The following is a 16843-nucleotide window of genomic DNA, read 5'->3' on the forward strand; positions in this document are numbered from 1 at the left end:
ACCCGAGTAATGCAATTTAAAACAAATTAAAGACAGGGGACACTATTGGTAATTGTCCAAGACTAGCCTTCACAGTTAGTGTATCTTAACATATGCATAAAATAAAAAACATGTGAAAATTTGAGCTCAATCGGTCATCGAAGTTGCGAGATAATAATGAAAGAAAAATAACCCTTGTCATACGAAGTTGTGTGCGTTTACATGGTTGATTTCGAGACCTCAAGTTCTAAATCTGAGGTCTTGAAATCAAATTCGTGGAAAATTACTTCTTTCTCGAAAACTATGGCACTTTAGAGGGAGCCGTTTCTCACAATGTTTTATACCATCAACCTCTCCCCATTACTCGTCACCAAGAAAGGTTTTATGCCAATATTTATTTTGAGTAATTACCAATAGTGTCCACTGCCTTTAAGCTTTTATAAATGTCATCTTTTTGACGACCCGGGGATGAGGTTCTTCTTGGCAGAATTTCGACTACATGCAAAGAGTCAAAATGCTTTGTGGGAGTACAGTGGCTGACGGTCACAATTTATGTTTTATATATATTTTTTTATTCCCCCTTTTTCTCATGATATTCAGAAGACGAACAGTCACCACAAAACGGTAAGCTATTATTCTATACAATATTGCGCGGGTAAATACAGTTAGCTGAAACAAATCTACGTGGCTATGTGAACAATCGGAGAATCTGCTAAGCGTATATTATTTGGGAGTGTAAGAATCTGTTGTAAAGTAGTAAAGTTTTTGTATAAGAGGCCCATCCACAATTCTGCTTAACGAGAAGTAGTGCTTAACACTGTACAATACTTGCTAATCAAAACTAAGCAGGGAGCCAGTCACGAACGATATCAAACGGCATTATGTTTAATAAACATGGCCACCTACTAAATACAACTGATGTGATGAGCAAAATGTTAAATACTTAGAACTATCAGATCAACGCATCCGTTAATTTTTTATTTAATTTTTTTAAATTGTGTTTTATTCAATCAAGCATTTATACAAGATCACAAATAGTTGTAAACCAATTGTCCGTAAGAGCAAAGAAAATATTTAGCTGTAAAATATCTAAATGCAATAGGCCTGCTCTCAAATTAAAGTAGTACCTTTTTTGAATGCGCTAAACACAGGAGGTTTTTCTTCACATTTTACATTAATTCCTTTTATAGTGACTGCGAGAACCAATGTCATTCTAAGAAGTCGCTTATAAATTTAACAAACACGGACAACCGAGAAAACGATTATTCTTTTGCTATGACTTTGTGGGTTTACACGAAGCACAATTAAGGCTTTGTTTACGATGAGGCATAAACTCCAGGGGCGGATCTATAACTGGTCAATACGGTCCCCCTTTTTTTAATTAAAAGAAAATGGCGTACTACATTTTAGTCACTGCTGAAACTGACGCTTTCCAGGTATCCTATGTAGTTCTGTGCGAATTTTATAGATTGGGCGCAGTCGGTCATCTAATTAACTAAACACCACGTGGTGGGGCACGACAGACAGTCGTCAATAAAATAAATACTGCTGCTTGAAAAGAGGCTAATACACGTGGATTTCTGTCACTGGGGTTCATCCTTCGGGTAGACTAGGTTCACGAACCAGACCTATTTTGAGGGAGCATTTGTTTCCCTGAACCTCAAGCTAAGCAGTCGGCTTTCCAGGTGGATATTCATCAAGCATCAGGCCATGAACCCAAGACTATGATAATATAGAATATTCATAAATACCTCAGACAGTTTCGCTATTCCTATTGGTGGAGAGCGCGTCACGTGGGTCTGTATAAACCTTTGTTTATGACCAGTAAAAAGTGTTAAAACATGGGCGTGACACGGGAGCTTGCACCTGTGCTTATAAGACAGTTTCTTCATTCCTATTGGTCGAGAGCAACGGCCGGGACAGCTGTGCCACATCACGCGATACGCGCGACGCGCACAGCTTTCCCTTATAAGGAGTTGTTTACCCGAGGGCCTTACCATTTCATAGCTGGAGGGGTGTTGTGTTAAAAGAAATCATTGAACAATTATTATAATGTTTGCATTTATTTTACTTTTTGACCAAGAAGTGTTGATGTTTTTTTGACCGAAAAGGTATTTATGAATGGGAATCAAAGTGTATTGAATCGGTTTTCAACTAGTGGTAAACCCGCCAAGGCCTGGTTCTTGATAATTTACTTCGACTTCGCCTCGGTAAAATTATCCAGAACCAGGCCTCGTTGGGCTTAAACCACTTGTTGAAAATCCAAAATCCACAGAGTTCGGCGGTAAGCAGAGCCATGAAATTGGGCCATGCTGTGTATGATCCTGAGTAAGGGTTTAAATGGTGGAGCCCCACTTCTTAATTCCGAAGGCCTTTTCAAAACATCTACCAGCAAAGTGGTATTGAGAACGTGTTAAGACTGCCTTTTTACCCATTACAGGAAATGTCCATCAGGCACATCATACTACATGAAAAAACAGTCTTACGAACATACCAGAAAGGTCCTGTCATGCGTAGGTATTGCGTAGGTTTACAACGGCTAAAGGCCCATTCACACGAGCGCTGCAAACGAGGGTCCCGTGCGATTTCATAACATCGATGTTATGAAATCGCAAATCCACGTCGTGTGAATGCTATGTATGTTACGAAATTACCTGGGTCCCGTGTTGTTCATAACACAGATCGACACCTCCTCCAAAAAATCGCATCGATGTTATAATCATGGGGAGCCATCGTCTGAACCGAATGCCTGCGATCGTAACGAGGGACCGCTGCGTTGACACGTGTAGAACTATGGAGGAAGAAATGGGCGAACTATAGCATGCATATACATGTACATGTACATACAAGTGATGTATATCTGCTCAACGCTGGACAACGATCGTTTGGCTGGTGGGTTTTGTGGCCGGATGCTAGACCAGTCCAAACCTTGAAGCAAAAACATCGTTCAATCGGGAGCAGAATATGTCTTTTGGCAAAGCTTTTCGATGTTTTAATTCACCATTTGTTATGTCTCATCGATAATTCCATATCTACAAAACATTTTCATTCAACAATGTAGCGTTTTTAACGTCAAAAACTCTATTTGAATCGTGAAATTTTGTGTTTTTCTTCGACTCGACATGACTCGACGTTGCTGGATCGCTGCATTTCAAGACAAGCTCAAACCTTGAAGCAAAAACATCGTTCATTCGGAAGCAGAATACGTCATTTGGTTAAGCTTTTCGATGTTTTAATTCATTATTTGGTATGTGTCATCAATAACTTCGTATCTATAAAGCATTTCCATTCAACAATGTAGCATTTTTAACGTCCACAAAGCTATTTGAATCGTGTTTTTCTTTTTTTAGCTTCGAAAACGTAACCCCCTTCCCGCCGGCCGCCGGGATGAGAGTTACGTTATCGCAAATGTTTGTAAAATATTCTACATTTTATGTGACTTAAAATGAAATTGATTTCAATGAAATTGTATTATTTTATTCCTTTTAACTGTAATCGCTTGTAGACTTTAGTCCATGCAGTCAAGCCTACCCAAACGAGGGACGTATGTTTACATGTGTGTGTGTGTGTGTCGTGTGAATGCTCGCTAAAAAATCGCACGCGGTAAAGGTGACAGACGGCTGGCACCCTTAACCAGGGACCCTCGTTTGCAGCGCTCGTGTGAATGGGCCTTAACTGTTTTACAGAAGGATTGACAACTTTAATGTGGATGCCCAAAATGTCCGGTTGCTATATAGACACTTGGACCTAGAGGTATACCTACTATCGTTCATTGCGTGGGTTTGGGTTTACAACAGCAATCCGTATTAGACCGATACAGAAGGATTGATAACTTTAATGTGATGCCCCAAAATGTCCGTGGCGAAAAGGACTACATAAAAAAAACTACACCGTGATACCACACTTAGACACTTAGTAAGTTCAGACACGGCACTTACGTCGGGTTATTAACGGTTTATTAACGCATGGTTCAAACCCGATCAAATTCAAACTCTGTCTATGACCTTGTAAGTCCAGTGACGATAATGTCATCATTGATCATCCGGGCACTGCTGAACCATCATCTATGGGAGATTTGCATGGGTGCAAATTTGTGTGATTTTTATTTCTGTCACATCACTTTTCTGTCCAACCCCTTAAAAACAAAATCCAAGATAAGGGAATGCTGTGCGCGTCGCGCGTATCGCGTGATGTAGCACAACTTGTCCGGCCGTTGCTCTCGACCAATAGGAATGAAGAAACTGTCTTATAAGCACAGGTGCAAGCTCACATGTCACGCCCATGTTTCAACACTTTTTACTGGTCATAAACAAAGGTTTATACACACCGACGTGACGCGCTCTCCACCAATAGGAATAGCGAAACTGTCTGAGGTATTTATGAATAAACCATTATGAATGAAGAAACAAAAGTGTTCACAACTCCTGTGAAACATTCGCAGCGAAAACAAAGCTGCGACGTCAACACTCTTTTGTTAGAAACGTTTAAGTTATTGTGTACCCTGTTTACAAACTGTTGACTTGACACGATGTACGTAAATCGTACTGGTACGGACGACACAATCCGTTTATTGGATACATGGATTGCACGTGGTGTCGACTAGTGACGCCACTAAGTACCCTTGGTATTGAACTACGGGCTCTTTGGGGCCGAAAAGTGAGCATCCGTACGTCCCTTGAACTTCTGGACACACTGAGTCGTACGGCATTGACCGGTCTTCGACCCCAAGTCTTCCCAAGACTCGCACGGCATTGACCGGTTTTATACTCAAAGATTTCCTTGAGTCTTACGGCATTGACCGGTTTTATACCCCAAGAGTTCCTTACCCTCCTCCCGGAGAGGAGACTGGGAGAACAGCAGCTGCAGATCGGGTGAACCGTACATCACTCCCTGAGCTGTCTGGCCGTTTTGTTAAATCGCGCCAAAAATGTACTCACGGACGTAAAACCAGAATAAAGGCAATGCCAAGCAATAGCAGGCAATGCCAGCGGCGCACGTGCGGTGTTAATGCCTCCGTTTCAATTTGCAGAAGCCCCGGGCCCACGCAGTCTAATGCCTGTTTAAACACACTTGCAAAAAGATGTGTTATATAAAGAAATACTTTTAAAAAGAGGTCACCGAAAAAAAGGGTGATTTTAATTACACAATTACAAGTGGATGAGTTGACGCCGATACGACTTTTTATCTCTCGCAAGAGGAAAAACTAAGAAGGAAAAGGAAAAAAAAAATCTGCACCTCGAGACGATGGAATTTTGTTTTCCCGTCTCGAGAAATAATCACAGTGTATTGCCAAAGTGTCAAAGTGAATTTCCGTGGGAGATTGGTATGTGCAGGTGGTCATCAGGCCCGAGCTGCATGCCGGATCGAACCTTCTTTCCTCCCGGCAAGGATATGTATTTTGACGCGTGCAAATTGATTTACCGGGCAATGTAACGCGCAGCGGGGAGAGTTCCAGAACTCTTTTAGATTTTTAAAGGCACTGGACACCTTTGGTATTATTATCAAAGACCAGGGCCCGATTTCATAGAGCTGCTTAAGGAAAACAAAACAGCTAAGCACAACAAAATTATGCTTACCAGCCAGAATAAGGTTACCAGCAAAAATACCATGTCACATGCACAATTTTCTGTCTGGTACCATGTTCATTTCTGCTTAGCAGACAGTAAGCAATATTTTCTGCTTAGGCAGCTCTATGCATGAAATTTGGTCCTGTATTCTCACTTTGGTGTATCCCAACATTTTGTATAACTCATCTGTTTGACTCAATTGGTCTTCGAATTTGCAAGAGAATATTAAGTAGGATTTGAAACTTTGCATGGTGGAAATACGATATATAAAGGTTTGCGGTAACACCATGTACATGACTATCTCTAATGAGTGGGGTGGCTCTAAAAAGAACCGTTGGTTTCCACTCGACGTTTCGATCAGTATGCTCTGATCGTCTTCTGGAGAAAATAATGAAAGAAAAACAGGTCTTGCATGTGTGCTTTCAGATGCATAATAAACGGCTTCAGCTAAAGTCGTTTGTTTTTTGAGTGAGAAAATAAAATACAAAAAATACCTCTTCCTCAAAAACTACGTTACTTCAGAGGGAGTCGTTTCTCACAATGTTTTATACTATCAACAGCTCTCCATTGCCCCATTACCAAGTATAAGCTTTTACCTCATCATTACCAATAGTGCCCAGTGCCTTTAAAGCGTGTCTTTGCTTGATTTTGTGTCACACTTGCAATAAATGCTCACATAACTTCTGCATCACTCTCTCTCTCTCAGACTTATTTCCCCCAGCACCGAGCAAGGCCGTTGAATTGAACACACAAGTCTGAAATGGTGGCTGAGGTAATGAACTTAGCGGTGTGACTTTCCCAGCTTGTTGATTTGGAAAAGGGCAACCGTCGAAACCATATGCTGCAATGTTCCTAAATGCTATTTGTTTCCCTTGTTGATACTTGCTATTGTAGTATAGCAACACCAATCACATTTTAAAGCTCAATGTAAATCGTCGTATAGCAGGATGCCGTAGTTTGAATCCAAAACCAGAACTATCTGGTCTCTTTCATTGTTTTGATGTTGTCTGTTGTTCATGCCCAAGTCAATGCCTTTCATAGGGGAAGGATAGCACACTGCTTCACTTTTACCCTTCATGTTGGATGATTGTATAATGTTGTATGATTTGGGGTTATTTATGTTGTTGAAGGTTTGTGTTATTGTTGCGTGTTTCTTATAGGTTTTCTCGGCCAATTTCGGAAAAAGAGCAGCCAATTTAACCATCAAGCTATTCTATTTCGCGCGAAATCGAATGCTACTGAAAAGGGTCAATCGATTTCGTTTTATGATTAGTCAAATGTAATGTTGCGTCATTCGATTTAACAAATTAATAGTCATTCAATTTAACAATTCATCAAAGCAGCATTCAAATTCGCAGTCGCTTCTTGAGCCGTGTGTGTCTCAAAAAAGAATGACGATACACTAAATTGAACATAGTGCTAAAGGAATTTGACTCGACTCAAAACGAATCTGAATGGCCGAATTCTGAATTTGAAACGCAGTAACAACTGGAGAGGCAAAACAGCTTTAACTCGAACGCATAAAAATGAATTTGGCTGCTCATTTACCGAATTTGACCGAGAAAACCTATAATAATGTGTCATTCGTTATTCCCACCTAATTAATAATATAAGTGTATAGTTCTGGTTTGCGGTTTGATATACACCGATGTGTGTTTGCACTGTATACTCAGTACTTACCGGAGTCCTGTGAAAAAAATCACAGGCATATTACTCGGATGGGATTCGAACCCAAGACCTTTGCAATTCTAAAGCAGTGTCATACAATAGTAAATAATATGTACTTGTCTTTGTATCATGCCATCATTAAACACAAATTTATTGAATTGAAACAATAAAACAATGAGGCGGGAAAATCCAACCAAGAAACTTACCTCCCGCCTTTTATTACAAAACTGAGCCACCTATAGACGAAGAGGCAAGTTCACGTTTCTGACTCTAGACTGAACAGCAAATTGTTTCCGAAATGTACATGGGTTACGTGTAGGGCCTATAATTGCAATTTGGTCAAATTAACCCTAATAACGACGTATGACATGCACGTGAGTTTCTATTCACTCACTATATATTGTCATTTATTAATAAAGGGCGAACCGTCTACGGATCTAGGCACATCGATTTTAACAAAATGGAAACTGGAACGGGGCCTTGGCGTTCCTGTGCAACCAGACACTATGTCATCAAACTAGACAAACAACTTTTCCATCGGTCTTTTAAAGGGTTTGGGTACTTTTTGTAGGACACAAAACACAAATCCACAGATTTGAAGATAATGATTGTAGAAAGCTGAAATATTTCTTGCCGAGGTGTTGTAGTTTTCGAGAAACGAGTAAAACAATGTTAGGAAAATAATTCTCGTCTCAGGAGACGACAATTTTATCAAGTACAACGTATTTACTGGTTAACTAAAACAATACCGTATTAATTTGTATACGCAACTCTCCTGAAAAAACATCGCTCTGTGATTAACACTTTTTTTTTCCCTCAAACACTTGACGACTAATGAAGCTGAACTTTCTACATGATACATGTACTCGTTCACATTAAGTAGAGATTCATGTCATGGCCAAAAACAAAAGGTATCAAAACTGTTTTTTTTTTTACCACGCCTGATTCTGATTCGTGCGGGGAGCATGAAACTGTTCAAACTCCCCGCATTTTCCTTCCCCAAAGTTGGATTTTGGTTGTTTCATATTCACCAGAAATCAATTTTCCAATCCAGGGAATATTGTTTTGAGACGAAAGTCCGTGAATGTGGGCTGCGTGGGCTGGAAGGTGTGCCGTGCTCTGAGAACATGAGCCCGTCATGCCTGTGACCCCCGCGCCACGGTGTGACGACCTGCGTACGGCGCGGATCTTTGATGTCGCCTCGCTTACGTAAAATGGATTTGCTAACAAAACAGTTGCTGGAAGTGTAAGCACTGTATGTTAACCCACCATAAACTGACAAACCCGTGGAAGTTTGAGATCGATCGGCCCTGTGGGTCACGAGAAAATATTTAACTGTCCATTTACATGACATCGATTTAAAAAATGAAATCAAAAATGAACGGAAACGCTCACTGAGCGATACACTCAGACAATAAAAAAAATTGTTTTATTTCTCGTCAAAATAATAGGACAGAAATTGTATAAAGGAATGATTTCTACTATCGTCATAAATTTTTTTTTTTTATAATGATAAACAATGTTATAGAAAGGCCCCACTATACGAAGTTAATTTATCGTTTAGAGACAGAGGTAACTTGTCACTAATTTGAATCTAAGAAAGGAGTGAAGTCTTTCTCGTGAATAAAAGCACAAAAAGTGTGCAAGAATGGTGTTTTCTTGTAACTTAAATGACCATTTGAGCCAAAATGTTCACAGGTTTGTAATATTGTGCATATTGCGATTGAAATTCCTTTGTTTTGGGTCAATTTTTTCAATTGAAATCAAGCTGACTAACGTGAAAACAAATCTAAAATTATTACGTATTTTTTTTATAAGAATTTGTTCCGTATAAACTTCTTTTATCTTATAAAACAAAGAGTTTTGGGGTATTTCATCTTTGGCGTGAACACAGACCAATTTTACTAGAATTGAATTCGAACCTTCTACATCAGGATTAACGTGCCGGTTCTTTACCAAATAAACTCCCATAATGGTGGCAGTTTCCCTATTTTGTCAAGTATGTGAGTTCGCGTGTTCCATTTGGAAGCCATTCAACCTGTTCTTGCTGTACCATGGACTACATGCAGGCTTTTACGATGAAAAACGGCAAGTGTAAATTTTGTCGTGTTTCGGTTGCCTTATAACTTGTTGACAACATTTGGATCTAGAACTCATTGCCTTTTGCCCACATCACCATCCGATATTTATTTTGTGTTTTATTCGGCTCCTTCCCCAACAAACGATTTTTTCTGAATTGAAAACAGTCACTTCCTCTCTCTCAGAGTCTACATCAGAAGAAAGATCTATATACAAAGCCTTCCGATAGGTCATAGGCTTTGGCTAGTTTTAGAAAGTTGTATACGGGTGTCAAATATCACTGGAGTGAGCAGCCTCTTATCCTATTATCATCTTTCTGTTCACCCTACCCCCTCCTCAGGTTAAGGTTACGTGGAGCCTATCTTGAGCTTGGTAATAAAATGGTTTATTTTACTCAAAATCAAAAGGCAATTGAATTTGTGAAAGATTCATTCAGAAGATGCACACACAAAATGAAATTCATTCCGCCCCCTCGTTTCTTTAATTAAAATCCCCTGTCGCTGCAATGGGCGAGGGTCGAGGAAAACTAACACTTTTTCTTGCAACTTTACCTTCTCCCTTTTGGAGGTGAGTGAAACTGTATTATGGCGTCAATAGCCATCGATAGGCTCTTTCATTTCGAAAGTATTCCTAAACTTGTATGAAGATTTATGTTTTTTTTCTCTCTCTCCCTATTAGGCATGGTTCCAATAATGCCAGTAGATTTATTCGCAACACCGCCCGCCCCCCCCCCCTTTCAACAAAACAGAACAAAAACCACCACACAAAAAACACATAATAAACACAACTATAATTGATATTTTTCTATAGTTGCTAGTTCTGCTCTAAATCGATGGCAGTATTGATAAACAGTCTTCATGGTATGAGCGGCAATGAACATTGTTTTATTTTCACATTATTAGGTGATAAACTACACCATAATATTGCAAGCACGCCCTCCAGTGCTCTGGAAAATCCCACCCAAACTCTAGACTGATCCCACGATTGTGCTGTGCAAAAGGCTGTAGTAAGACGTAGAAGGCGTCCAGATATAAGGCTCATAGATTGACACATGCGCACGCGGGCCATACAAACATTCTGGAATTTTTGACGGGGTTTGTTTACACCGTTTCTGTGCAACAAGTGCTCAAGAAATACCTCTAATCTGCCGGTTTCTTTTCGCTGAAAGGGTTTGTAATAGTTCCAAGTGTCATAAATATTAAACGTAAGTGGAATTTCAATTGTTAAATGATGTAAACAGTTGTAAGGCTGTCAAGAAATATTTTGGAAAACATGCACAGTTTGAGTTTGTGGGTTGGGTCTCGTCTGCGTGTGACAGTGACACTGACATGACAGTGACACTGACGGATATGTCCGTCTCAAAATTCGTCGGCGAGTGTCAAGGGTACGAAGAGAATTTGATTTGCCGTCTCAAATGTACATCTTATGTACAGGCTACAAACAATGCAAATGAAATATGATGTGACCTGACTGATACAATCTTTAATACCATGAAGGTGGCATGAAGAGTCAAATAAGGAACTTGAGAATTTTCTGGAATTCTTTTGATATTGAATTTGCAGTTTGATTTGTTTGTCATCACTCATAGTCATCAGCTAAGTGAGGAACCAAGGATAGTCCCTACAGAAATTGAATAAAGCTCAATTTTAGAGAGCTTCACTTTTAAAGAAGGATACCTGAGACGTTTATCATATCCCCTGTATTAAATGACCAAGAGGAGGCTAGTGGAGCTTGTGAAACATGATCCCCTTAAAAGAGTAATGTTTACTCATTTGAATATCATCAGAACAGTGTGATTTTTATTGGGAGGGGCCTATAGCTCCATAAAATTGAGCCTGGGCATTAAGTGCGACTAGTGTCGTAGTCGTGACTATTGATCGCTTATTCGAGTTGCGACTATTGTTGCTTATTCGAGTCGCGACTATTGTTGCTTATTCGAGTCACGACTACCGTTTCTCAACTACTCGGTTAATCCTGCAGCCACAACTACTACAAAAATAGTCGCAACTACTTGTTCGGTTTTACCAATTTGTGCCCTCATGACTATTCTCGACAGCATAACTTGTTCGGTTTGTACCAATTATGTCCATCTTGACTATTCTCGACAGCCTAATTTACTTATGAAACACTATCAGACTAAGCTGATAATATTAGACATCAGTGCCATAATCCTTCAATCTTTTCAGCATGAATTATACTAATTGCGCCTGCAGCAAATGCTATGCCGAAATGCATTTTGGGAATTAAAAAATTAGGCGCGTGTCGAAGTTGTAACTATTTGAGGTGCGACTAGTCGTGTAGTAAATTTCACTTGCGTATAAGGCAATGTTTAAAACAAAATCATGTACTTAAAGTCAAGAGGCTGGTTCTTGAAACAATTTCAGCTAAACCTGTAAGTTGTCATGGCTGAGGGGTCTCGTGAACAAGACACAAGTTCTGGTGGTTAAATCAGTTTTGATCTCGCGAGACTAAAACCTGAAGTTTGTAAGCAACGAAACACAGATGGAAATTGTCACTTTTTTTCTCAAGACTTTTAAAATTTATATGTTGGGTCACACACAGTTTGGATACTGGCAATTACCATTGTTACAAAAGGTATCCACAATAATACAGGTTATAATTTTATTTATTTATTGAGAACCAATCGTGTGAAGTGTTACAAAGACGTATGTTTTTGTGGAGGAACATGAGTCGTGTGCACCCCGAGGGGCGTCATACCTTGATCATGCCCACTGTTGGTCGTTTCTAGCGCCTTGTACACTTAAAGGCACTGAATATTATCGGTAATTTACTCAAAATAATTATTAGCATAAAACCTCACTTGGTTAGGAGTAATGGGGAGAGGTTGAAAGTATAAAACATGTTTAGAAACGGCTCCCTCTGCAGTAATGTAGTTTTTGAGAAGGAAGTAGTTTTCCACGAAGTTGATTTCAAACCTCGGAACTAGATTTTGACTGGTCTCGAAACTCAGACTACCAATTGAGTTCAAACCTTCACTGGAAGTGAGAAGACGGCTCTTTACTGTGTGTACATCTAGTGACTTTGTGGTAGGAATGTTGATCATTTCACCGCTGTAAATTTACTGTGCAGTTGCCCTTTAAAACCATAGATGCATTTTTTTAAATATAAATTCTTTTGATCCACCAGAATTTAAAGGCTTTATCTGGCGAAATTTGATAACGCGATTCTAAATGTCATTAACCTCAAATTTTTCTCTTCACCTCAAGGTTTCCCTGAAAAAAAAAAATGGCTAGTAATCAAACAGAGGACGACCAATCTGTTGTCATCGCCCACGTCGCCCGGGAGATTCGCAAATCACGGCTACATTTCCAGCTGAAAAGAGCAGCGCAGGTATAAACCTCTTTATTTTCCTCCGGTAATTTATTCTCTCTTTGTTTGGACAAGGTTACTTAGGGAGTGAGAAACAAGTCTCCGAGAGGGAATAATTTTTGTTAGAATTTGTTCAGCCAGCATCTTGAGCATTGTGGTCACCTGTAAGGGGGTGTGTACATAACATATTTTCCATCTATGAGGACCCATGTTTTGCTCTGAAGTGATATTTTGATGATTGATTTGCGGAAAGGTCAGTCAATAACTTGATTGATTTTGAAACAATCTTCTAAAATTGTTTTTCGGGAATAAGCTGTCACGATTTAAATGCTAAACCCACATGTACGGTGCTTTAACTATGTATCCACGTCCCTCAGGAATAAACTGGGATGGACGCTCTCGTTTATTTTTAGTCTAAAGTTGCACAACACCGCCAAGTATTATTTTCCAGTTCATGTTGAGAAAGTTCTGTCAGTTGATTAAAGGAACACGTTGCCTTGGATCAGTCGAGTTGGTCTTTGAAAAGCGTTTGTAACCGTTTTTTATAAAATGCATATGGGTAGAAAGATGTTGTAAAAGTAGAATACAATGATCCACACAAACATGCCTCGAAATTGCGTGGTTTTCCTTTTACCTCGTCGACTAATACGTCGGCCATTTGTGGGGGTCAAAATTTTGACTCCCATAAATGGCCGACTATGTTAGTTCGCACAGTAGAAGGAAAATCACTCAATTTGGAGGCAAACTTGTGTGGATCATTGTATTCTACTTTTAAAACATCTTATAAAAAACAGTTACAAACGCTTTTGTTTTGACCAACTCGTCCGATCCAAGGCAACGTGCTCCTTTAAAAACCAATATTGTATAATCAGGCCTGGAATTATAGGCAGCCCACGGAGGCCATGGGCTCCTTTACCCCTGGTATTGGCCTTGGTGCCCCTCAAAAGTTGCCCATTGACTTTAAGATTTATCAATGGAAGTGCCCTTTGCATTTTGGAAGTTTTATAAATTGGCGCACTTAAAACTCGGGCATGCATCCCTTGCATGTATTTCAGTTGTTCAGGGCTCTGAGTAACCTCTTAATCTTATTTCTGTTTATCTTACTGTCAAAGTTTTATGATCTTGGTAGTTTCCTCTCATGATATTGGCGTGTCGAGGTCGAACAATCAGGTGCTGGTGTTTCTGAGTGTGGGTTTGAGTCCTTGTGGGTCAATTTCACAAAGAGTTAGGACGAGACTAGTCCTACATGTAGGAGACATTTAAAATGTACTATGGCTTAGTCCTAAGTTAGGACGAGTATCTCACGATAAGACTAGTATTAACTCTTTGTTTAAAGTCACCTGGAAGTGGTATTTTTTCAAAATAAAGCTTTTGTCACTAATATATGTGTTTTGATGAGTGGAATGTGAATAAACAGTTAACTAAGGTTTTAAAAAATATTATGTTCAGGTGTATTGCTGCTGAATGCTGAAAAACACTTTTTGAAATGTACCAACTCACGACTTGGACGTACATGTACTTTGCACGTGTGTTTACTATACGCATTGCAGGCAAAGTCTGCCTCGATTGACGTCACAAAAGGGGTAGGCGGAGTCAGCCCCCAAAACAACTTTAAATATTTTTTAAACATATAAATCGTGACAAACAGTTACTAAAAAAATTGTTTTATTGTTCGTAAGCATATACTCTAATGTTTGAAAGAAAAAAAATTCTATTTCCAGGTGACTTTAATCCACCCCTGGTCTTACTTGCCACTAAGGGAATGAGTTTGCCCCAGTGAATCTGACAGTGGCTGCTGATAGTACCGCAGCTCCTTCTCAACCCTTACTTATATAAGGTGCTAGTCTCACAATAACGGAGATCAAAACCTCTCTTTAAGAGTAATGTGCATTTAACACAACACTCGTCTCTTGAAGTCATCTTTATTCTAACCTCTCTGAACTTTTGTGGAGGACTAATTTAGAAATGATTTGGTATTACATTGTAAGTTTAAATCATTTTGACGTTTTATGTTTATTTTAGGTCCAGGCAGCAAAACCCAGCATCAGATTGTCTCACTTACAGGATCAAGTAATTGAAGGCTTACAAGAATCAGGTGAGAATGTTTATGAATTTGTTATTTCACTGGCAAAACCCATAAAAAACCCACACGGTCATGCCATGTCTCGGGAAGTAGGTCGCTCTTCTGGTCACTCAAAGTCCCTCGTGGGAATAGACGTATTACTAGTTACCTCGTTGCCAGTCAATATGTGTTTTATAACACAGTTCGGTCTTAAAATGTCAAATAAGAACAGAAAAAGGAGTTTTGTAGTTGTTGTTCATGATTAAAGTCAAGAGAGGGCGCTGTTACTGCGGGCACTATTTGCAAAGACTAGTGCCCGCTCTGGTACTTTTCCCGCAAAACACGCGCGCGTTCACTAGCCTATATAAGTTCATCCCACGTGACCGTGTTTCAGCCAACCAGAATACAGAACAAGCAAGAGGTGTGTTATAATACTTGTTAATAACACCTTCACCAAAGTAAAAGAAATAAGTGCGAGACATCTCTTTGAGGGATTGCCAATAAGAAGAAGAAGATGTAGAAATTCTGTAGAAATAGCCTGTAGAGACACTTTAGGCAGCACATTATACGTCTTATTATCTTCAGGGTGGCCCTTTTCACGGCCTCAATCTCTCAATGCCTCATGCATTCAGGCGACAGTGATATATCCGTGGGCACTTTCAGCTTTTAATTGTACTAATGTTGTTGCTGCACTACTGCCTCTGGGCGCACGGGGCACGCCATGATTCGACTGTCCATCACCAAGCATAACAAACTGCGGTTGCTGTCTATTTAGAGATACGCTATGGCACGGATCGCTCCTGTCACCAGGAGGGCGTTGTGGGGGCACAAACACGCATCCATCGCGATTGGATATGAGATCCGTTCCCCTGAAACTAGCGTTACAATACTTGACTATTTAGGTGTCAGCCCCAAAAAAAACATGATGTTTAAACAAAAATTACTTTGGATAAATTTACTTTTTTTCACTAATAATGAAATCTTCCTCTGGGGAACACAAACAAAATCTGCAACTGAGGTGTCAGTAAAAAAAAAAACCAAGAAAAAACTTGATTACAACAGTTCTTTTGGACACATTTCCTTTTCATTCAAGGCGGATGAAATATTCCTCTCGGGAACACGACAAAAAATCTGTCACTATTTTCGTTTTCCCCTCTTCTTTCCCTCTCTTCCGTCTTTGTAGAGAGACCATTCCGCTGGCTAAATGCAGGTGAAAACATCGCACATGAACTGACAACTATTTACGCAGCGCACTTGATAGCATTGAACCTGCCACATTCATGTAATGGTGAACCTTAACATCACAGCATTTTTTTTTCTGGGGGAACACTGGCTAGATTTAATTGCATTTTAAAAAACAGCCTGCTAACTTTGTTTGTTTTCACATGGCTGGCAGGAATTTTATTTTTTATTTAGGAAAAACAACCGTCTGTTACATGTAAATTTGTTTCATTAGTTATAAATAACAGTGCTTGAGAAGGGGAAAACAACAATTCCCACACCATTGAGAACATTCATCTGATACACTTGAAGTTAAAGAAGATTTAAGTTCTTTTTCTCATAATTACAAATACAGTACTATTATTATTCTTATTTTATTATCGGATGTTCGTGAGACTTCTCAGAAGATTTAAGTTCTTAGTCTATAATGACAAATACAGTACTATTATTATTATTATTATTTTATAATCGAATGTTCGGGAGACTTCTCAGTTCTGAAAAGAACTGTCCTGCTTTTTAACTACTACCCGGGCGGAAGGTATAGAAATTGTCTGGGAGTACTACTTAAGCTTTATAGGATTGTAATTAACTGTACTATCGGAGTCAGTTCTAGAATTGTTTTGACTAGCTTGCTCTAGTCAACATCAGGATACACACATGGTGTTACGGCAAACCAAATACATACATATATGTTTAGACGATTGTGAATGTAATTGAAGTTTCACTGGTAGTAGTTAAATGGGAGACTTTAGAAGGCTGTGGCTAGAAAAATAACACAAAACAGAGGTTTTCTTTGTTTTAGAAGTGTAGATCTGTTAAGGAGAACGGACGTGAAAGTGTAGATTCGTGAATAGAATGTACGAGCTGAAGGCGAGTCCATTGTATTCACGAATCTACATGTACACTTTAGAGTCTATTCTCTGACTTAAAAACTATT

General features: G+C 39.4%; 1 protein-coding gene across 1 annotated transcript in view; it reads left to right on the top strand.

The window, feature by feature from the left end:
- Positions 1-10368: 10368 nt before the first annotated feature.
- Positions 10369-16843, top strand: part of LOC139936035 (TBC1 domain family member 19-like) — a 238102-nt gene continuing 231627 nt past the window's right edge. The window contains exons 1-3 of the mRNA XM_071930746.1: positions 10369-10497; positions 12521-12644; positions 14646-14718. Of these exons, the coding sequence (XP_071786847.1) occupies positions 12540-12644; positions 14646-14718 (178 nt within the window). The 5' untranslated portion in view covers positions 10369-10497; positions 12521-12539. The remainder of the gene's footprint in view (positions 10498-12520; positions 12645-14645; positions 14719-16843) is intronic.

The sequence above is a fragment of the Asterias amurensis genome, chromosome 4, assembly GCF_032118995.1.
Source record: "Asterias amurensis chromosome 4, ASM3211899v1".
In the NCBI taxonomy this organism is placed as follows: domain Eukaryota; kingdom Metazoa; phylum Echinodermata; class Asteroidea; order Forcipulatida; family Asteriidae; genus Asterias; species Asterias amurensis.